General features: G+C 49.8%; 1 protein-coding gene across 2 annotated transcripts in view; it reads right to left on the bottom strand.

Annotated features, from left to right (window-relative positions):
• Positions 1 to 6,151: 6,151 nt before the first annotated feature.
• The window catches only part of CENPC (centromere protein C), a 137,800-nt gene continuing 120,748 nt past the window's right edge, over positions 6,152 to 23,203 (bottom strand). The window contains exon 20 of one of the 2 annotated variants that reach the window (XM_075929261.2): positions 6,152 to 6,560. In XM_075929261.2, the coding sequence (XP_075785376.2) occupies positions 6,543 to 6,560 (18 nt within the window). In that variant the 3' untranslated portion in view covers positions 6,152 to 6,542. The remainder of the gene's footprint in view (positions 6,561 to 23,203) is intronic. The other variant, XM_089778175.1, reaches the window with a different exon arrangement.

Raw genomic sequence — 23,203 nt, 5'->3', positions numbered from 1 at the left:
GGACCCTTATACGACTATGTAACATAACACACACCACTCGCTGTGCTTCCGAAGCCCTCCAGGGTCAACCCCCACAAAGCTTTCCAACACGTAACAACAGTGCGGATTTCAAGGCCTCTCTCTCAGGGCCTACCGGGCGGAAGGAGTGCATTGTGGGTCCTTTGGAAGGGCTGGGGATCTCTGCTTCCCGATAACAATCCCCAACAGGTGGGAGTGTCGAAATCAGCCAGCGCTGGCCTAGCTCTGCACCTCCTGCGGTCAAGGAGCGTTAGCTGCCCACCGGCTTCCAGGACAGCAGAGGTAGGCCAATGCTGAGCTGGTTTGAAACCCACCCCTCCCTCCCGCTCCCCTCCTCCACACACACACACGCACACACTTCAATCCAGTGTAAGCAGAAGCACAAATTTATGGCAGTGTTTCACTGGCCTCCAGTCGGGTTTAAAGCTACACTTGGGTTCTCCACAGGGATGTCAGATAGCGTGTGACTGAATAGTCACGTGACCGCCTGAAATGTTAGCGGTTACACGACCGTTCGATAATTCCCGGGGGCGGGGCCGGCAGCCAGTGCGCTCCTGGCCCTGCTCCCGGGGAGCCCCCTGCGCTAGTGTGGGGGGGGCAGGCAGAGCCGGTCCTCGAGGGAAGCCAGTTTAAACCAGCTCGCCATGCAAACCAGCTGCCTGGCGCTGCTGCCTCTGATACAGAGGCAGCAGCATGGGATGGCAGGAGCCCCTGTCCACGGAGGGTCCAAGCTCCCCATGGGCAGAGGTTCCTCCTGGGATGCGGAGCAGCCTCTGTCCATGGGGAGCTCAGACCCCCCCTTGGACAGGGGATGCTTCACAGCAGCCTCCCCCCCTGCTGTGAGGGGAGACAGGCAGCACCTTGGAGCTGGTCCTGGGGGGATCTGGCTTTTATACTGGCTCCCCCAGCACCAGCTCCTGCCTGCCCTTCCACCTCTGCAAGAGGCAGCGAGGGGGGCAGAAGGGTCCATGAAGCTGGCACATGCAGGGAGCTGGCTTGAAAGCAGAGGCAGCAGCATGGGGGGAGGGCAGGCAGATCCAGTGCTCACTCTTAAAGCCAGCTCCTCACGGGCATCGGCTCCCACTCCCCACCCCCTTGCTGCCTCTGATACAGAGGCAGCAAGTGGGAACTGCGGGCGGGGGAATGCATGTAGTCAGCAAGATTAACTGACAAGCTTATCGGGAAATCACATAGTCGACTACACACTAGACTGACATCCCTAGTTCTCCATGGAACGCCAACTTTCACGGAAGTATGGGGGCTCATTGTTCTGTTCCTTGCTGTTTCGTTGGACGTGTCGAGCCCAAATGCTGTTTGCTTTGTGGTGAAAGGTCGACTCCCCATCTCCAGCCAGCATCCACAACGGGCCAGGTTTCGAGATGAGCTCAGCTCCTGGTTAGGCACTGAAACGAAGGGGCCACATTTCCGTAAAGGCTCAGCCAAGTGCAATACGGATAGATGGGCTGGGAAGTTAAGCCCAGAAGGGACCATTGTGATCATCTGTATGACCTCCTAACAGAGGCCCCAGTCTATCCCTCTCCTAGAACATAAGAACGGCCAGACTGGGTCAGACCAAAGGTCCATCCAACCCAGTGTCCTGTCTGCCGACAGTGGCCAATGCCAGGTGTCCCAGAACAGGCAATGATCAAGCGATCTCTCTCCTGCCATCCGTCTCCACCCTCTGACAAACAGAGGCTGGGGACACCATTCCTACCCATACTGGCTAATAGCCATTGATGGACTTAAACTCCATGAATTTATTTAGTCCTCAGGCAAGGAGTTCCACAGATTGACTATGCGCCGTGTGAAGAAGAACTTCCTACTCCTGTAGTAGACCCGCAACCTCTGGCTGAGTTCCTGATGCCCTCAGATCTGTGTTTAAAGGACTGAAGTTGCAGAGAGACACCTTCATTTACATCAGTCCCAACCAGCAAGTCCCCTGTGCCCTGTAGGGTGAAGAGCCAGGCAAACCACCCATTTGTACAATACCCACACCCTCAATGAAACACTAGTTCTCACACAGACACATGTGGAAATTGAAGACACACAGCCTTGCTCCCAGCTCAAAAACAGCTGGCCACATCCTTGCAGAAAAGATCTGTTGATTAACACCCTTGGACGAGAACTAAGCATTCTTACCCGCTTCGTAGGAAGGGTTTTGTCTCAAGTACAGAGGCTGCTGCCCTACTAATTTGCCAATCTCCACCTTTTTCATCGTCTAGCTAAAAACCTAAAGCAAGAAGCCTGGAAGCCGGTGTTTCTTAAAATTTTTAAGACAGAGGATTTTTTTTTTTTTTAGCAAAAAAAGGGGGGGGGGAAGAGGGGTCAGGAGAATGGCCTTTAAGGGCAGCTGCTCGAGAGAGATTCTAATGCCACCCCGCTGATTAGCAGAGTGCCCACAGCGAGGTTTGTGTTTTCCCTTGTGGTGCACATCCGCGCGCACCTTGGTGCACATAACAAAATTGATTCTGCACATGGATGGAAAAAAATCCGCCGATGGGTGGAAAAGATGAGAGGGAACACAGGTTCTGGTCTGATTAGGGCACCAGGCACTACAGGAATACAGTCATACCTCGGCAGAGATAGGAAAGCCGCCTAGAACCTGAGCCTGCCTACCCCGGGTGTGCCCGGTGACCTTTCTGGGGTGCAGGGCAGATTACAATGTAATAGGCCAGCTCTCTATGGTAGCTAAGACGGGCTCAACACCCAGTCTGAGGGGATCAAAGAACCTGGTTTGAGTCCCCCCACCTCCCAATTGCCTGATCCAGGAGGCAGCCAAGAGACCCTTCAGCTACAGGCTGACTATTAAGGACTGCTCTAAATTATGCTAGCACCACTCTGCTGGCTGGGGATACCCAGAATGCAGGGCTCTGTGCGATCACCTCCCGCTTCTTGCTGCCTTGGCCTGGGGGGCCTGGATCCACCGCCCATCCGTACCAAGTCATGAGACGCCCACGATCCAGCCAGCGGACCGGATTTGGGGAGGAATCCCAGTCCCATGCCACCGGAGCTACCTCCCACACACACTCAGGCAGGGCGGGCAAGTGAGCCGATCCAGCCGGGGGAGGCCCTGCCACTCCCCCCTGCCCCAGTCCAATCAGGGGCTGGGTGAGTGGGGGAAGCGTGCAAAGTCTCCTCCCCCCGCCAGGGGCACGGGTACCTAGGGGAACCGCCAGCTGTTCAGAACAGTGGGGGGGGCGTGTGGACAGCTACCATTTCCTCACCTTCCTGGGTCCCCTAGACACCCCCCTTCAAGGCCTCTGGAGGACGGGACACCACGTGGGGCAGGCCTGAGGGATTCAGCCAAAGGCTGGCCAAGGAGCTGGCATTTATTAGCCTCCTCCTGCGGCCATGGGGTTCCTTTTCTGCCCCCCAAACAGGCCCAGAAAGCCGGGCGTCCGAATCCACATTCAGGCACCTCCCCAGGGAGCCTGATTTGAAACACGCCGAGCACCCAGACGTCCCCTCTGGCCTGGGGCGCCGAACCTGTGAACCTCAGGTGAGTTCCGGAGGAGCCCAACCACGGGAGAGGAGCCTCACGCTAGGAAACGCCCGGATTTGGGGGGCAGCCCAGAGCTGAGGAACCACCTCCAGCCCCCACCCTACGTAAACTCTGCCTGGGCCCACCGAGCTTCTCCCGTCCCTCGAGAGAGGCCAAAGGGTTGAGATGCCCCAGAGGGGACGAGCGTGCCCTGCCCCGTTGCAGGGCGCCCATTCTTGGGGGGGGCAGGTAGAGCTTAGGGTGCCCATGGAAGAGGGACTTACCGCTGGCGTGGGCCCCGTGGCTGGGCGTGGCAGCTCTTCCCTGGCCTGCGTCCTGGCCCTCGAGGTCACCTCTGCTCGCGACGTGGCTCTCCAGCCCAGCCCAACGGCCGGTGTTTTCCAGCAGCCCCGGCGTCCTTGCAGCCTTCCCTCGGGCTTTCCAGGCGGCCTTACGGCCTCGGGACAGGGGTCTCCACACCTTCTGCCCAGTGGCTGGGCGGTGCAGCCACCGTCTGCTCCCTCAGACCCTGGCCCTGCCGCCTTGGACTCCGTCCTGCCCTTCTCCGGGCCTTTTCCACAGCCCCTTCCTGGGCTCGGGGCCAGGGTCAGCGCCTGCCAGGGCTTCTCCACAGAGCTCTGCCCTGCCGCTGTGACCCCTCGGGTCTGCAGAGCCCAGAGCTTGCTCCCTCCTCAGCCCAGGAGAGGCCTCCCCAGCCGGCTTCCCTTGCCCAGCCCTGCTCCTTCCCAGCTGCCAGCGTCCCCAATCAACACAGCCCCTCCAGCTGCTCCCCAGCCGCCTGATTGAGCTCACAGTTAACCCCCGCTCGGCCCCACCCCTCTGCTTTGGGTGAGCACTAGTGCAGCAGGGCACGGCCTCGTCTCCCGCCCCGCGTGCCCACGGTTGTGTGGAAACAAGCACGTCCTTCCCCCAGGGAAAGAAAGGGCAACACGTTGTCCTCTTCTCCGATCCTTTTCACACTTCCCCAGCCCTGACTCCTGCACCCCCATATCCCTGCCCCCTCCTCTGAATGCCCACACCCCAGCCCCCTGCCCTGAGCCCCCCACACGCCAGCCCTGACTCCTGCACCCCATCTCCCTGCCGCTGCTCTGAACCCCTTCACCCCAACCCCCTGCCCTGAGCCCCTCACGCTCCAGCCCTGACTCCTGCACCCCCCATATTCTTACCTCTCCTCTGAGCCCCCATACCCCAGTCTCCTGTCCTCAGCCCCCTGCACTCCAGCCCTGTACCCCATATCACTGCCCCCTCCTCTGAACCCCCACTCCAATCCCCTGCCCTGAGCCCTCTGTGCTCCAGCCCTGACTCCTGCACCCCCATATCCCTGCCCCCGCCTCTGAACCCCTCCACTCCAGTCTTTTGCCCTGAACCCCTCATGCTCCAGCCCTGACTCCTGCACCCCCCCATATTCCTCCCCCTCCTCTGAACCCCCCACACACCAGCCCTGACTCCTGCACCCCCATATCTCTGCCCCCGCCTCTGAACCCCTCCACTTCAGTCTCTGCCCTGAGCCCCTCACACTGCAGCCCTGACTCCTGCACCCCTCCACACACACCCCAACCCTCTGCCTTGAGCCCCTCCTTGCAATTGGAGCTTTCTTTCTTTCGAGAGAGTGTCCATGCAGCCTGGATGCTCTCTTTCGAAAAAGCAGGTTGCTTTTTCGATCTGGTTTGGAGGTGTGGATGCTCTCTTTCGAAAGAAGCTTGCAATCCAGACGTACCCAGAGTTAGTCTGTGAGCAAAGAGATGTTAGTGTACGTTTCTTCAGTGTGTGTCTGCGCTACACATAGGGCATGTCTAAATTATACCCCTCTTTCGAAAGAGGGATGCAAATTAGGCAGATCGAAATTGCAAATGAAGCTGGGATTTGAATTTCCCGTGCTTCATTTGCATAAAGGCGGTCACACGTTCTTTCAAAAAAAGGGTATTTCAAAAGTGAAACCACTGTCTAGACGTGGTTCTTTTGGGGGGGAAAAAACCTTTTTCTAAAGATCCCGTGCTCCTTATTTTTTAAGGAGTACAGGATCTTTTGAAAAAGGGATTTTTTCCCAAAAGAACCCTGTCTCGACGGCGGTTTTACTTTCAAAAAGCCCTTTTTCAAAAGATCGCGTGGCCACCGTTATGCAAATGAAGTACTGGAAATCCCGGCTTCATTTGCAATTTCGATCTTCATAATTTACATCCCTCTTTCGAAAGAGGGGTGTAGTTTAGACATACCCATAGAGAGGTACAGTATCTACATAGACACACATACAAATGTGTGCACATGCATGCGCCTACACACAGGCGTGTCTGTCTTCTCCCTTTGCATGGCATTTGAAAAGCAACAGGCTGGGGTTCTAATGTCATTTTAAGATTCAAAAGCCTTTCTAATGCTTTTGGGAAACTCCTGGTACCACTGAACACAGCAGCTGTTCGGGATGCATTGCAAACTTTGCACACCCCCCCCCGCCCCGCCCTTTGCAAGCGTGTCAGTGCCCGGGTGCATGTTTGGGCCTCTATTTACAATCAGAGCAAGAATTTCCGATGTGCTAAGCGCCACCAATTGCATCCAGATTTCCAGAAAAGGTTCTGAGACCAACGGGAACGGCTGCATCCGGCCTCTTCTGAAAATCCTGCCATTTCATTTAGGTGCCCAAAAGAGAAGCAGCTGGGTGCCAGATTGTTTTTACCACCTGGCCGTACGTTCAGCCGGTTTTAATTGCTGTGCCCACTATGCAAGAAAAACGTCAGCAGGAAGGTTGTATTAAACCATTAACCTTGCTGGATGAAATTCTGCATCCGCTGTGCCATGCAGGAAGTTCGACGCCCTTCTTGCTTTCACATCTTCATAGAAAAAAATAAAATTAGGCTTCGTGACCCCAATTTTCTTTAGCCACATCAAAGCTCCTTCTGGCCACTTCCTCCGCTTTATTATCATCTGCTTTTTGGAACAAAAAGACTGTTCACGTATTTCGATATTTGCTTGACTCTCCCGTCTGCTGGGCACATTCTAATCAGCAGGCAGTCCGCACAAAGACAGATTTTCACTTCTCCTCCACAGCCTAAACAAGACCAAAAATAAGAGCTATCAAATGGTAAACTTTTGTAAATACATTTGATCATTACTCACCGGCCCTGCAAATCTTTCAGAGCACTGGACAGCCAGACTAACAGGACACCACAATGATGCTCTTCGCACTAGACATCTTTCTCCCATGCTTTCAATCGCTATCCTAATAGAAATGCATTGCTGCTTTTGTGTCCTTGCCTATTTTGCGTAACAAATCTCAACGGGTCGCTGTGTGCTTCAGGAGATCGCACGTTCTGAACGTGCCTATTTTTTGCAAGAGCAAGTCCTATCTCAGTTAATATATTGTGTTATAGTATCTGTAACCACTGACCATAACTCAGCCAGCACATAACACATTTTCATTTTGTTGCTCCATTATTTCTGCAGCCAGTCGATACAATATGAGGCGAAGCGTGCCTGGCTCAGCACGTATCGATCTGTCCATTTGCTCATTGTTTACATCAAAACATCACTTGTCAGTGCTGCTTCTTTTATGATTATCTTATCCTACAGGAAATGACAGATGCAAAGACTAAATGCTAGTCAATTTCCAAGGGCGGCTGATGTGAAGAACAAAGTAGACGCCCTTTCATCAATATAGATAGACGTGGGTAACAAACAGTTGGAGCCTGATTCTCATTTATATCAGGGCGCCTTTGTTTCCTTCTGGCATGTTAATGTAATTTTATCCACTGTAAAGACCATTTCTATTGCCAGGGTGCTGTAAAGGGGTGTTAGTATAAATGCATATCAGCCCCCTTTGGTTTCTTGCTAAGAGGTAAAAACCCTACTGCTATGTATATTGCAAAAATAAATAATAAAGCAGATCTATATCTAATCCTCATTAGCAATGAATGCTCAACAATCAAGGAAAACACGTGAACTTGTCTAACCCCAAACTCAACTTCATTTGCTCATTCAAAATCCTACTTCTTCATGAAGCGCACGGCCAACCTGCGGAACTCCTTGCCAGAGGATGTTGTGACGGCTGGGACTTTATCTTGCTCTTTTTAAAACCCTGTTAAATTCATGGAGGTTAGGACTGTCAATACTTATTAGCCAGGATGGTTAGGGATGGTGTCTCTAGTCTCTGTTTGTCAGAGGCTGGAAATGAATGAGAGGAGAGGGATCACTTGATGATTCCCTGTTCTGTTCACTCCTTCTGGGGCATCTGGAATTGGCCACTGTGGGCAGACAGGATACTGGGCTGGATGGACCTTTGGTCTGACCCAATATGGCCGTTCTTATGTTCTTACTCTGGTAGTCAAAACCAGCTAATAGACATTGAGGGACCAAACCTCCATGAATTTGTCAGTTCTTTTTTGAACCCTGTTAAAGTCCTGGTCTTCACCACATCCTCACAACATCACAACAGGCTCTGGCAAGTGGTATGATCAACTCAGTGGTCTGATCAGCACCTCAAGAGACAATCTGAAGGGGATCTCTATGACCCAACACTATCACAAATCTCATTTTGCTATCCGTCATAATCTTTAGCTTACAATGTTACCATATTTTTTTCACACCCCCACCGAAACAAAGGCAAAATCCCACTGAAGGAAGATCCATGTATTTCTAATGAATAACACAGCCCTGGTGTGTCCTGAGGTACTGAATTTTAACCTGAAGCTGATCCAGGACTGAAGTTTGGGAATCTTGGGCCGCTGTAATTTTGAAGGAAGCAAGCAATTTGCCCTTTTGGAACCCTGTTCAAGTCCTGGCAAGGAGTTCCACAGGTTGACTGTGCGCTGTGTGAAGAAAAACTTCCTTTTGTTATTTGATCCACTATTTGATCTGAGGAAGTGGGTCTGGCCCACGAAAGCTCATCACCTAATAAACCATCTTGTTAGTCTTTAAAGTGCTACACAGTCCTGTTTTTTGTTTCAGCTGCACCAGACTAACACGGCTGCATTTCTATCACTATTCCTTTTGTTATGTTCTTATGTTCCCAATCAATGACTTTTCCTTTCATAAGAGTATTTTGTGACCCTATAAAATATTGCTACCAACGCGTCCCATCTTCTTAGTGTAGAAAGTATGCTTGTCTGAGGTAGGACATCAGAGGCACACAGACATTGTGTTGGGCATCTGCAGGGGAGTGAATTTCACTGGTCATGAATAAATCCCACTGAATATCAGAATATTTTAACCTTATTTGGCGTGGGAGACATTTTGCCAGCCGATCGTTAACATCGCCTGCCAGTGTCATTTGGCGCCTGACCGAATGTCAGTGACAATGTCACCTCATGTGAGGTGCCTCCATGTTCTATTAGTAAAGATAGCATTTCCTGTTCATCCATTTTACTCTGGCCTACCCACAACGCCACATATCCCCCAGCAAGGGGCTTACCAAAGCCCGCCCTCTTCAGTGCTTCCAAACGGGACCCTCTCCCAGACCTACAAAGCCAGCCCTTAAGTTGTTAAAGGGCTTTGAAAAATGGGCTTTGGAAAGGCAGATACGTTCCTTGGGAGCATGCAGCAGGGCCGGGCATGAATAAATGAATGTGATCAGTAAACCCTTCAGGAAATGATCAATCACTATAGAAAGATAAGTCGACGTGAGGGGGGAAAATCAGACAGCTGGTACAGCCATGCACTTTGGAGTTTGACTGAGGGGATGTGGGTGACAGGGAGTCAGGTCTATTTGCCTTATAAATCTGATTGAGAAAGATCAAATCTAATGGGATTTCTGATCAACTGCAATCATTCCACCAACATAACTCCATGGATGGGAGAGCAGTGAACGGTACGCCGCCCCTCTCCTCGTGCAGCCTGAACGGTGCTGTCAGGTTAAAACAGCCCGGCCTTAGAGTATACATCTCCAAATCACGCCATTGCTCTTAAAGCTGGAGAGACCGTCTACTGAGACTAAGTAGACAGAAGACTACAGAACCGATTTTCAAACGCGCTTGGCACTTCAGAAAAGCACTTCTGAACATCCACACCAGCAGGAGCAGCTGCGTGCTGAGACCTTTAGAAAAACGGGTGCTGTGTCGTGTAGGCAGGAAGTCACTCTCCATTCCTTTTCAAGTCAGTGTTTGTTACACTGTAACGCCAGTGAGTTTTCCCCTTTACCACTTCAAAGCATGTTGCCGATGAGATGGCACAACTCTTGAATTGTTCAGGAGCAGAGCTAAGGGGATTGGGAATCCCATTGCTAAAACCACTGGGAAAATCATGCCAGGATATTTTAAAATCTTCAATTACATTTTGCTGCCTTCCTCGGAATGTAAGGATCCAGTACAACAAATAAACTAAAGAGCTCCTTCTTCATTTGCAGTGTGAAAATGCAGCCATCGCCATGCAAAATTGTGCATGTAGCACCATTGACCCAGTGGAAAATTGTCTGAAGACGTCTCAGGAACAAAGGTGTTAAATCCACCACTCGGCATTCCGTCCACTTCAGTTAACCTCAATGGGCTGGTAATTTCCAAACCTAGCTGAAACTGTTTAAATAACATTATCATCCTCAGGCAAATCTAAGACACAAGTCAATGGCTCAGTCTAGATAAGGAATAGGGGTCAGGGTTAGCTCACAAACGATAATATAAACCTGAAATAATAGTTATCTTGTTACTAGTCTAGACACAAAGTAGCACTTTTTACCTCGGCCATGTCTTCACTACGTGGAAAATCGACGCTGCTGTGATCGATCTTCCGGAGTTTGATTTAGCAGGTCTAGTAAAGACCTGCTAAGTTGAACTCAGAGGATGCTCCCATTACCACCAGTACTCCTGCTCCTCACGAGGAGTAAGGGAAGCCAACGAGAGGGTTTGTTCCCATCAACCTCCCACTGTGGAGATGTGAGAAAACTTGAATTAAGGTACGTCAAGATACGCAAGAGGAGACAAGAGAAAACTAAAGGGTGGATATGATAGAGGTCTATAAAATCATGACTGGTGTGGGAAAAGTGAACAAGGAAAAGTTATTTACTTATTCCCACAATATAAGAACTGGGGTCACCAAATCAAATTAATAGGCAGCAGGTTTAAAACAAACAAAAGAAAGTTTTTCTCCACTTAGCACATAGTAAACCCGTGGAACTCCTTGCCAGAGGATGTGGTGAAGGCTAGGACTTTAACAGGGTTCAAAAAAGAGCTAGGTAGATTCATGGAGGTGAGGTCCACCAATGGTCATTATCCAGGATGGGTAGGGATGGTGTCCATAGCTTCTGTTTGTCTGGAAATGGGTGACAGGAGAGGAATCACATGAGGATTACCTGTTGTTCCCTCCCTCTGGGGCATCTGGCATTGGCCACTGTCGGCAGACAGGACACTGGGCTAGATGGACCTTTGGTCTGACCCAGTGTGGCTGTTCTTATGTTAGTTTATCTTTCCCATGTAATGAACATATAAACTCAGTATAACTGGTCACAAAGTGTTAGTGGCTAACCCTGATCTAATCTCTAATCTAATCTCAACATTTTCTATGGTTCATTTTAGTTTGGCACCTCCAATTTTCAATCCCCTCTCAAATACTCTAAAGCAAGGCTAATCAACTTTGGAAGCCCCGGGAGACACAATGATACTCGCAGCACATGCCGAGGGCCACAACTTAAGTGTGGTTGCATATACATTCAAATATATATGCAAATATATGCAAATTGCTTTTTCACACTGATGGGCATGAATACAAAGATTAAGGCAAGACTACACAACACACAGGCCCCATTGAAGTCAGTTCTGCTGATATTAATAAAAATGCAATAGTTACCCAATTTCCACCCATGTGACAGCACTTTTAATGAGCAATGACAGTCCAGGAATTTAATAACTAAAACGCAAATCAACAGAAGACCATTATGTTGACTCCTTTTTTGTTTTGGCCCCCACATGCGGGTGGCGTGTTGAGTAACCCTGCTCTAAAGAAAAACTGGCACTAACAAATTGAGCGAGAGAGAGAACGCAGAGCAAAGTGGATAAGTGCTGACGCGATGAGCTATGCAGTTCATCCCAAATGAGTGTCCATAAAGCTCTAATACCATGCCGTTCCATATACTGCAAATGTCAGAGTAAACCCATTTCAGGCATTTTGAAAAGGGTATCGGGGCTGTTTGTAGCCAGGGGTCGTAGTTAACCATGAGTCCTATGGCAGAGGGCACAGCAGGAGCCATAAAAACATGCTTAAAAAACCCTCACCTGTAAAAACGGTTTTGCTTTTCTATGAGGAAAAAAAAAGCTTCCCAACGGTAGTGCCAGATCTTTCAAGTGAGTCGTGAGACTCAGTAATAGAATTGTAGAACACTAGGACGGGAAGGGACTCGAGAGGTCATCGAGTCCAGCCCCCCGCCCTCATGGCAGGACCAAGTACTGTCTAGAAAGCTCTCCTGTCGACTGCAAAAGGAGGACACATGTCATGGACAGGTTGGTCTTTTGTTAATTACTAGGAGAGATTTAGCCAGCATTGCTTGGATCCTTAATTCAATTAATTTGGGGGGGGCGGTTTTGGGAAATAAAATGACAACATACACGCTTTGTTTGAATTATTGCTTTGGGATGGGGATGGGGAGGAGGGGTTCAGGATGCGGCTGTCCTGGAGAGAGGGGACTACCCCAGCCCTCTCTCACCGCAGCAGCTTGGGGCCAGGTGAGAAGTGCCTCTCCATAGCCACTGCACCCCCGGCTGGTGCATGTTCCCCAGCCGGGGCAGGTCCAGATTCATCTGCCCCCTACACTCCCCGGGCAGAGTGAGGAATGCAGCAAACTGGGCACTTTCCCCTCGCTCCCTGACCAAGGGGAACAGGCAGCCATGTTCCCATATGAATCAGAAGGGGAAGCTTCAGCACCACCCTACCCTTCCTACAGGGCACGTGGGGGATAAGAGGCTCAGAGCTAGGGCTGTCCTGAACGGGGGCTCACTCCCAGCCAGCCCCTTTCACCTGCCTGGTGATTCTGTCTCTTTTCTACATGGTTTTGTGCCCATTCCAAGCACATCCCATTTTTCTGGCACAACCAAACCATGACCTGGCTTAAAGTCTTGCTAAGAGGAAGCTAGCTGCCTACCAAATTTGGCGTGCCTAGTTCTTACCGTTTAGGAGGAGTTCTTGAACAGACAGACAGACAGACACACATACAGAGGCAGACAGATAGGCAACCTCATTCAAATATATAGTAGAATATTAATTTCTATTATTTTAATGACAGCTGTTTGAAGCCGCTCAGGAATTTGGAATAATAAAAATCAGACCCAACCGAGCTGGATTAATGAGCAGATGGCATGTAAAGTGATCAAAGGTACATGATAAATCGATCACATGGCCCTGCAATATATCAGAGTTATGCCAGCCACATATGTGAGATAGATTTCCCCCAAAGTATCAAACACCTAGCAGCTACTGCTGCCATCAATGGAAGCTCAATATTTCTCAAAATCAGGCCTGTTGCAAGTCAAGAATATATCAGCTAATTGGGGGAGGGAGGATCTTTGAAAAATGCTGATGCATTGAAAACAAAAATGTTTGCCAAACAGTTATAGATTGAATGATCGTCTCCATGCAAAAATGTTGGGAAAAGGTTAGAATTGTGGAAATGAAACAGTGTGACATTTTCGAAATGAAAACTCCCAGGTTTTCAAATTACAAATGACTTTTCTTTTTGGAAAAGTAAGATGATTAACCTAAAATAGTTAAAAGGGAGAGGGTCAAAATCTAAACTAAATGTTCTGATTGACAGAAACCTGAAATTCATTCTAGTTTTTTTTATTGGTTTGCAAATGTTTTCAAGATTTTAACTTTATTCTCAATTCAAGAGGAAGGAAAACTTAGAATTCCCGACAATATTCAAGGGACAGGAAAACCATTCCCTGCCCAGTTTCAATTAAGCCTTTTATGACAGTACCTCGTTAAGGATTTAAGGTCTTGCAACGAAGCAACTACTTTTAAAAACCCTGGCCAAAAATGGTCATCAAATTCATCACATAAAAAGAAAATAGAGAATACTCTTTTCTTGAGTCACTTTCAGTCCTAGTATTTTGGGTATTATTTCTCACGATAGAAGGTCTAGGATTTTCAGAGAGGAGTGTGATTTTTAGATTAATATGTCTCTTTTAGACAAGGTGTTTGCCATTCAATGTGTGTAATAAATGCACAAGTGCCCAATGAAATTGGCTGCCCAATTCCCTTAGTCATCTTTGAAAATCCAAATCACATTATGAATCCAGAATGGCTCGTGTCCCTTTTTTCTCCCTTCCTGAAACCGCTGTCATTTTTGCTCACGCGTGCTGTGTCCTGAACACGTCGGCAATACATAGAACTGCAGAAAGGGCGCCGGCAAAGTTCATTTTGCTTCTTTTTCTGTTATGCAAGGGCTTTCGTGAAGACCAATGTATTCCCGTCATCATCCGCCTTTTCATTTCTAAGATTTACTGACATTTACTTTGGAACCGAGCAATCATTTTCTCTCTGCGAGCAATTTAATTACAGCCGGGGCACGTTCCAAATTGGAGTCCTGCAAACTTTGAGATTCTGGCACCTGGAGTCGGTTCTCCGCGCTCGGCTCCCGTTCAGAGGGCTCAGTGTGCGCTTGATAAAACGCTCCCAGGTTCAGATCTTCCATCTGTTCGTAAAGCACTCACAAACCTTCCAGGAAAGAAGGTCTGGAAGTCACCTCGGCATTTGTGAAGCCAGAGACATCAGGCCATTCGCTGTGTCTAGAGGCCCAGGGCGCTCTTTTCATTTTGATCTTTATTTTCATTTTAATGTTTAGGAATTTTCTTTTTTTCATTTTCGCCATAAGCGATGTTGGCTTGTTACTTTTTTTTATTGCCTGTACACGAATCAAATACCTCAAATGACCAGATATAAATAAAAACAGGGTACAAAGCCTAACTCCCTCATTTTATTAAGCATAATTTCATGACATTGAAAGGTTTTATCCTACTGAGCCCCCGGATTCAAATCCCTGTTCATCTCCAGAAATGTTCCCTTACCCTTCTCAATATATTCCCTCAGCCCCACCTTCCTTGCCTCCCTCGGCCTGCTGGGGTCCAGGCCTGCCTCTGAGACAGGAGACCTTGCGGGAGGACTGGTCCTGCCCTCGGAGTGAGGCCTTGGGGGATTGCCTGCCCCACGCTCACCCCACTGTAGCAGCCCCTCTCCCACAGGGCTACGCCCGGCTCCCCGCACCAGGCGTTGCCACCTGGGGTCACTGGGCTGGTCAGGTTTGGCCCTCGTTGCTCCCTCACGACAAGAGAGGAGCAGCCAGATCAAAGCTGAGGAGCAACCCCCCCCCCATGCCTCAGCTCACAGCCGCCTCCTCCCCCCCAACCACTCAGGTGTGGCCTGGCTGCCCCTCTGCCACAGTGACCGAGGGACAGACAGGCCAAACCAGAGCCGCTCTGCAACTGCCCGTGCCGGCTCTCAGCTTGTGGGGTGGGGAGTCCTCCCCCAACTGCCCCATCCACCCTACGATCCCTCGCCCCCTCCCCATCCATGCTCCTGCCACTCAGCCTTCCCACCGCTCCCTAGAAACACAACCCCCTTTCCTCATGTGGGCAAGACAACGCGTCCCCCTGTGGCTCTCTCCTCTCTCAACCCCCCCACCACCATGGTCCCCTCCTCTTCCCTCAAGAACCACCCACTTCCATCCGGTGCCCCCCACAAACCTCTTCACAGACCTCAGCCCTTCCCCCCCTGCTTTTGAGGTGAGGCCACACATAGGGCAGCCTTCAGGGCAAGGCCGTTGGCTCCCCTCTGGCAGTTCGTCCTGACAGACCAGTAAGTCCCGTTCTAATCCCTAGTGGGAACATGGGGAGCTGGAGAACGGAGGGATAATGCAACTTGCCACAGGTCAAGCAGCAAGGCTCAGGCAGTGGTGAAAGTGAACCCTCGTCTCCTGGATCCCAGCACTGCCCCATATAACCACAAGACCAGCCCCTGTCTCTGTGGTAGCCTTGGCCCGCCTCACATCCCGTAGGCCTTTCCCAGGCCTCCCCAACCCACCAGTGTTCCCTCTCATTTTTTTTCCATCCAGGTGCAGAATAAATTTTATTATGTGCACCTGCGCATGTGCAGATGTGCACCACCAATAGAAAGACATACTGCTGGCTGTGGGCACATTGCCAGTCCACTGGGTGGCCACCCAAGCCCTCCGCTTACAGGGAATGCTGGTCACCACCTACTTGGTGCAGCATGAAAGCACCGGGCCATGCAGTTGGAAGCTACCTGGACGCTACCATTTTGTTGACAACGGACACAGGTTATTAGCATTGTTGGGCATGCAGACTGCAGCACTGCCCAGAACCCCACTGTGCTTGGTGCTGTACAAAACCAGGACAGATGCCCCAAGGAGCTGACAGTCCATTCCAGGTGTGAGGTTCAGTTTTCCCTATAAGCTGAGCAGCGCCCCCAGGAAAGAGTCAGGTGCCATCCAGCTGATTAGCAGAGCAACCACAGCATCCCACAGTGGGCAGCATGTGTTTGTATTGGTGGTGCACATCCACACCTGCCATGGTGCACAGAACAAAATTGATTCCGCACACGAATAGGGAAAAATAGAGGGAACATTGGCAAGGGTCCTGTACCTCTCAGTCCTTTAGACGCATTTTGGGGGTCCGTCCAGCTTGAGACTGAGGACAAAACTGCAGCATTCCCCAGCCAAACCACTCTGTGCATCTTTACTCCATATGGGAAAGGGGGAAGTGGGGATACAGCCACCCGTGTCCAACCTGCCCGGGAACCTCAGCCAGGCCAATCGCTGTGAAAAAGTCCAGGGAGCAGCAGAGGATCGTTAAGCTGTGGGAAGACTGTCTAGTCCAGCGATAATGAGGAGTCTGCAGCACCTTACAGACTAACAGATTTATTTGGGCATCAGCTTTCAAGGGTCAAAACCTCTTGGTCAGATGCAACCCCTCCAAGCCGCAGGCGACTGTGACATACGATGGAGAGGCGGGCCAGCTGTAACGTGTCAAAACCCATCAAGCACGGCGAGCGGGTGTCAATTGCACTCCCCGTCCTAACTCCGCCGTGCACAGCTGTTCTTACCAAGGAAGGTAAGGAAGTTCTGCAGACCGCCTGCTGAAAATTATGCAGTGCAGGCATTTCCCCTCCTGAACAGCAAAAGGTGACAAATATGGGGTAATGAAGTAGAACTTTGTGTTATTTCAGCATGGCTCATCATCGCCACACCGGAGCTGGGAAGCAGGCCGGACCGTGCGTGGAATTTCTTATCAGCCTGAAGCGGGAGTCCGTGACGAGGAGGAATTAGTAAGAGGTTTAGAGTTGTGTAATTAGCTCTGTCTTGTCCTTGGAGGCGAGGCCATGACAAACGCCGCACTGAGCCCGCGCCCATGCAAATTAAACCCTTCACACAACACAGAGGGGATGAAGCTCTGATGATACCCAATTCACGCCATGTCACTGCAAAGCAGGTGAACACGAGAGGTGAAACCTACCCTGTCTCATGTCCAGGGGCCAGGGAGTTACACAGGAGCCCTCTACACACATAAGCACTGCAGGGAGATTTTTCTCTGGTGCCTAAGGGATTTAGGAGCATCATGGCCTTTGGGGACAGAACCTAGCTTTTGAAAATCCCATGCTGCATTGAGGCCGCTGGCTCATCTCTATCTTCTGTAGCACAGAGATGCCTTAGAGAGCCGGAACCCGTCCTGCAAGGCATGGTACCTAAATGTATTCAGAAAGAAGTCCTGCCACAAAATATTTATTGTCCAACTAGCTCACGTTTTTATTAGCGTCCATATTTCAAAATGGGGAACTGTAGTGCAGAGGAATTCAGTCCTTTCTTCAAGGTCACGTCAGGCTTCTTATTCTGGCTTCCTGCAAACCTTGTTGCATGAGGATTAAGGAAGACACCGGAATAGCGATTTATTTCAAAATTAGCGCTGTGTAGACAGCACCAAATTTCAAAATAAGCTATGCAATATGCGTAGCTCAAATTGCGTCGCTTATTTCGAGGTACGCGCTACTGTGTAGACACACCCTAGCAGCTTTATTAGGGCATGAGCTTCCGGGGGGAGGGGAACCCACTTTGTCAGATGAACGGGAGTGGAAGTGACAGAAGCAGGGGTCTATACACGGAAGAAGTTGCATGTGTTAATGAAGCTAATCAAGTCAGGAGGGAAGTGGCTCATTCACAGCATTTGGTGTGGAGAGGTGAATATCCAGGCAGGGGAAATGGCCTTTGTTCTGGTTACCCAGTTGAGATCCTTATTCAGTCCTAAGTGGCTTGTGTTGAATTTGCAAATGAGCTCCAGTTCAGCTGTCTCGCTTTATAACCGGGGTTGTGACATTCTTTGGTAGAAGGCTGGCTACTTTCAAATCCATCACTGAATGTCCAGAGAGGTTGAAGTGTTCCCCTACAGGTTTCTGTGTGTGACCATTCCCGATGTCTAATTTGTGTCTGTTTATCCTTTGGAGCAGAGACTGTCCGGTTTGGCCAGTACACATGGCAGAGGGGCATAGATCACGCTGGTGATCCTGATGGCACGGCTGATGTTAGGTCCTGTGATTGTGCCTCTTGCAAAGATGTGTGGTCGGAGTTGGCAACAGGGTTGCTGCAGAGGTAACCATCCTGAAAGGTAGGAAGCTTTTCCTAATGTCCAACCTAAACCACCCTTGCTGCAATTTATCTTGAGGCCAGCCTCTCCTGATCCACAAACTAGAGCCTTTTCTGTTTCCCTTTTCTAGTTCCTTTCTGCTGTTCCATGATCACATCTGGCTCCGAGTGTGTCACCAGAGGATGGGCCTTGACATGCAGACAGGCTGCTGGGGAGAAGCCACGCACTCGAGAGCACAGAGCTACCATCTGTGGAAGTTCGTCACTTGCTTTGCTTCTTCAAAAGTGGGGCTATGAATCCGCCTTAACCTCAGTCACGTGTGAGTTAAACATTCACCAGTGCCAGCACTTGAAAACTAAACCGCTTAGAAGCACACAGACCTAAATTATTACTAGTAACATGCTTACAAAGAGGAACCGAATAGCATTTCCATGCTCTGTGTGGTTTGTATTACCGCTGATTTTTATATAATCCAATACATTACGGCCAAATCTGATGAGGAAACATCTCACTAGAGTCCCCAAAGGGTCATCGGCATGTGTGTCTCTGATTTATCTGCATTTGATTTCCACAGCACTTTCCCATGCGGCAACCCAACCCACATACAAGTCCCAGTCAGAATGCCTTTTTGGCAGCAGCGTTCTTAATTAAGACAAAGGGAATATTGGTCTGGGCATCAGAGTTGTTCCTATTCATGATTTTTTCTGTTCTTAAGGCCTAATCCTGCATTCACAATAAAAATTCCACTGACTTCAGTGGCTGTAGAATTGGCAGGAAATTGCGCTGAAGTTTCCAATTTGTAGCTCGAAATTCAAAGCATTTACTCACATGAACTATACCAAACAAGAACTCATCCCCGATATTTACCATTTGTGCTCACTGCGGCCTATTGACTAACTGTAGTTAGTTACTACCTTTGGGTAATGATCATTGTATTAAACAGAAGTGCTGACAGTATAAATTATTTTCTTACATAAATATTAAAAGAGGGGTGACAAATGCAACAGGCAAGGGGAATACAGCAGAGTTGAGACACTACAGGTTATGAGCTACCATCAATTATTATTTGAACTCAGGTAGGGTCAAAGAGGCAAAATTTTAATGGGATTTAGGCCATGTCTTCACAACCGAGAAGAGCAATGCTGCGGTGGTCGATCTTCCGGAGTTTGATTTAGCGGGTCTACTAAAGACCTGCTAAATCGAGCACAGAAGGTGATCCCGGAGATGCAGGTACTCCTTGATTCACGAGGAGTAAGGGAAATCGGTGGGAGAGTTTGCTCCAATCAATCTCCCACTGTGGAGACGGCGCAAAGGCCTAATTAAGGTCCGTCGACTCCAGCTACGCAATTAATGTAGCTGGAGAGTTATGCATCTTAATTCGACCTTCCAGGGAAGCATAGACAAGGCCTTAGGCACCTAAACATGCAGGTAGAACTAAGCCTACCAAGATGTTTTCAAACCTCTAGCTCACGCAGCACCCAACTAAGCCCCCTAAATGCCTGTGTTGCGGGTGGATGGCATTTTCAAAGCCGCCAAACACTGTGGCCACTCCACCGCTAAGAAGCCACTCCAAGCCCTCGCTCCAGCCCGGGAAGCCCTGAAGTGGGATTCTCCAGTGAGGCAGGGGAACATCGCTCTTCTCAGAGGGCCAGACCCCGTAGGAACGCACAGAGCGTGCCTCCCATGCATTACCGGTCAGACTGATAGCCATTGGCACCAGCCCAAAGATCACCAGGGTCAAGTGCAAAGGAGCTATCCAGCAGGAGCAGGACAGAGAGGGAGCTGGTTTCAGCTGCTAGGGCACGGGCTACCTCAGTGGCTAATGTGGCTTAGGTGCCTGCCTCTGGGAAAGGCTGAGAATCCCGAACCGGGGGGGGGGGGGGGGGAAGCGGGACTCTTATCTGCAGGGCAACATGGAAGATCAAAAGGGACCTAAGTTTGAAGTGCAATCACTGTAGAACCGAAGCTGGTGTCCAGTTCCAGAGCTCCTCCTGAGTGCTTGTTAGCTCTGTCCAGTGGGAGTCAGAACTTCAGGGTCCATCACTTGCTCTGCTACACACTTTCTCGGAGACCTTAGTCAAGTCACTTGATTTCATCCATATGAAAAAACAGGTGTGCTGTGAAACTAAATCCACATGGGTTCCCAAACAGGGCAGCATGAAGAAATTCCAGGGTCGCACGAGGTGACCCAGCCCTCTCCCCCCTCCCCCCGTCAATTCCCCTCCAAGAAAGAACCCCATCTGTCCATCCAGTCGTGCTGGCTGGGGCAGACTTCAAAATGGCCACCTTAAAAGGGCAATGCCTGCTCTGCTCTTAAAAGGGCAATCTTTGTTTTCTCAACAAGTTTTGCTGCTATTTTGGGGGGGGGGGGGCGTGAGGGTTTCTCAAAAATCAAAAAGGGGGCGTGCTGCCAAAAAGTTTGGGAACCACTGGAAGTGACTGCTCAGCTCTCAGATACCACCACGATGGGAACCATTTAAGTGGATAGATGGAATGCAGTTCAGTTTTCATTTAATCACACAAGAAAGGACTCTCTCCTTTATGGTTTGCTCCCCCGCTATCCCATCCACTCATGCTGGGCTTGTTTTTGTCATTACGGTTTCCAGTGTCCCTAATAAGATATTAATGAGATGCTAATTCCACATGCAAATTACAGGAAACTAGCACGGTAGGGTTGTTATATTTAGTCAGTCATGATTTTAATCGCTGTCTTTACCCATCATGCACCTCACGTCAATTGCTTCTTTACTTGGGTTAGCTGCCTTGCCTTTCAAAAGTGCTGTCGGTGACTTGGAAGCTAATGAAAAACGGCAAAAATGTTGACCGAGCTCAATATTTAAAAAAGCGGGCCCCTAAAGGGACTAACTGCCATTTTTAAACGTGATAATGTCAGTCGTCAATGAGAAGCAGGCACTTAAACACCTTTAACAGTTAGGCTACCAAGTGGCTCGGGGTCACTGGGACTTGGGGTTTTGGACAGACGTGCTTTTGGAAATTTCACCCGACATCGGTAATAAGGCACCCGGAAAAGCGCCCTGCTTTTCAAAAGCGCTGAGTACACAGTCACTGCCACAGAAATCATGGGGAACTCAACACATCTGAAAACCAGACCATTTATTTTGGAGCCTCAATAAGGACGCAAGGGCCAAATTTTCCAAAGAGCACAGCTCTCAGACGGAAGCTATACTCTTCGGAGAAAATCTAGCCCCAATTGGAGGAGCCGAGCCCTTCAGAAAATTAGGCACTGGAAATTTAACATTTGGTACCTACGTTTGAAAACTGCAGCCCCAAAGCCTGTGCACCATAAAGTGGTATGAGGTTACGGCTACACTGCCGCCTTTTTGCGGAAGAGGTTTTGCCAATAAAAAGCACCATGCAGATGGGGCCATTTGTTGGGAAAAAACCCTCTTGCACAAGATCTCTTATTCCTCAAAAATCGAGGTTTACAGGATCTTGCGCAAGAGAGGGTTTTTTTCCAACAAATGGCCCCGTCTACACGAGGCTTTTTATCGGCAAAACCTCTTCCGCAAAAAGAATCGGAAGGAGATATGCAAATGCGAGTGCAATTTGCATATCCTCTTCCGCAAAAAAAGCAGCAGGGTAGCCGTAGCCTGAGGAAAAAGACATGCAGTGCAATCAGCTACCCAGGCCCGGCCCGGCCCTGGGGCAAGGCGAGCCTTGGGCCCCATGCTTTTGGGGTCCCGCGCTGCTGAGTATTCACCATCCACAGGCCAGGCATGGGGTCCCGCTCCCAGTGTCCTGCCTTGGGACCTGCAAACCCTTTAGCCAGGCCTGCAGCTACCAGTAAGCTATTAGGTGGCCTAGTGGCTCTCACTGTGATGTGTCAAAAGACCTGGGTTCCGGTTTTGACCCTGCTGCTGGGAGATGTTGGACAAGTCACTTTCCCTCTCTGTGCCTCAGTTTTACCTCCTGTAAAATGGGTAGAATGGTATTGCCTTCCTTTGTGCAATGCTTTGAGGCGTACTGATGAAAGGAGAACGAGGAAGGATGATTGCAGGTAGTTTTATCAAAATTCAGCTTCAGTGGCATGTGGGCTGGAGAACATGACATGCTTTCCAGCCAGAAGCGGATGGTTATGAAAGCATGTCAGCAGAATTAGCAATGCAGTGCCCGCCTCATGCTTGTCTGTGGTGAGAGAACAGAGACACTTCACAGGAGCACACTGTCCCCTTGTTACGTTACGGGGACATTTTGCAAAGCACTTGCAACAGGATCGACACAGACAAATCCCATTTAGAAGATAACAGGATTACGCCCATGTCGCTGCACGCACCGAGCCTCTGAAAACGTCCCCCTGTGGACTCTTGCAAGAGGAAATGGAAAGTTGAGCCCAGCAGGAGGAGGGGGAGGGGCACGAGCAGCAGGTTGTTCACGATCTAACTCGCTGCCGCTTGCTTGCTGACCTGTGTAACAAGGTGAACCCTGCTTTGTTACAACTCTTCCGCACGACTGTCTTCCCGTTCGCCGTCGCCACAGTAACTCACACTTGGGCAAAGTATTTCGCTCCTGGCCAGGATCTGAAATGCGGCGAGTGGAAGCATAACACTGTTCTCCTAGGTACCCAAATATTGCTTTCAGGAAGATGGGTGACTTCCCAAGGTGCTGAGAACCCAGCTGCTCCCAAAAAGAGGGGAGAAGACACTGCAGCCGAGGAAGCGTGCATGGAGACTGGACTTTCTCCAGTGACATCCAGCAGGACAGAAGGAAGCAGATGTTATGAGCGTAGGCCAGAGGGAGAGACAAGGATGGCAGACAGGTTTAAGCAAAGAAAATATGTTGGAACGCATGCCTGGAGCTCATCAGAAATGGGAATCAATTTAACCTCATTGATTGTAAGCGCTTTGGGGCAATGACGGTCTCTTTGCTCGGTGGCTGTACAGCGCCTGGCACAACAGAGGCCTGCTCCTAGCTACGTGACAAGAACAAGAGTCTCTCTCCTGGGCTTACGCTCCCGCGCTATTTTCACAGACCAGGGTGAGTCAAATTAACACCAACTGAGGACCTGCTGCTCCACGTGTACTGACTGGTTGCTCGTGTTAACAACATAATGAGATGCTAAACAGACTCAGTGGGTGCCCACACAGGGAGTGGCTGGTATTAGCAC

The sequence above is a fragment of the Pelodiscus sinensis genome, chromosome 4 (genome assembly GCF_052426305.1).
Source record: "Pelodiscus sinensis isolate ZL-2025 chromosome 4, ASM5242630v1, whole genome shotgun sequence".
NCBI lineage: Eukaryota > Metazoa > Chordata > Testudines > Trionychidae > Pelodiscus > Pelodiscus sinensis.
Note: the sequence above shows the minus strand (reverse complement) of the source record. Positions and strands in the feature narration are given on the sequence as shown.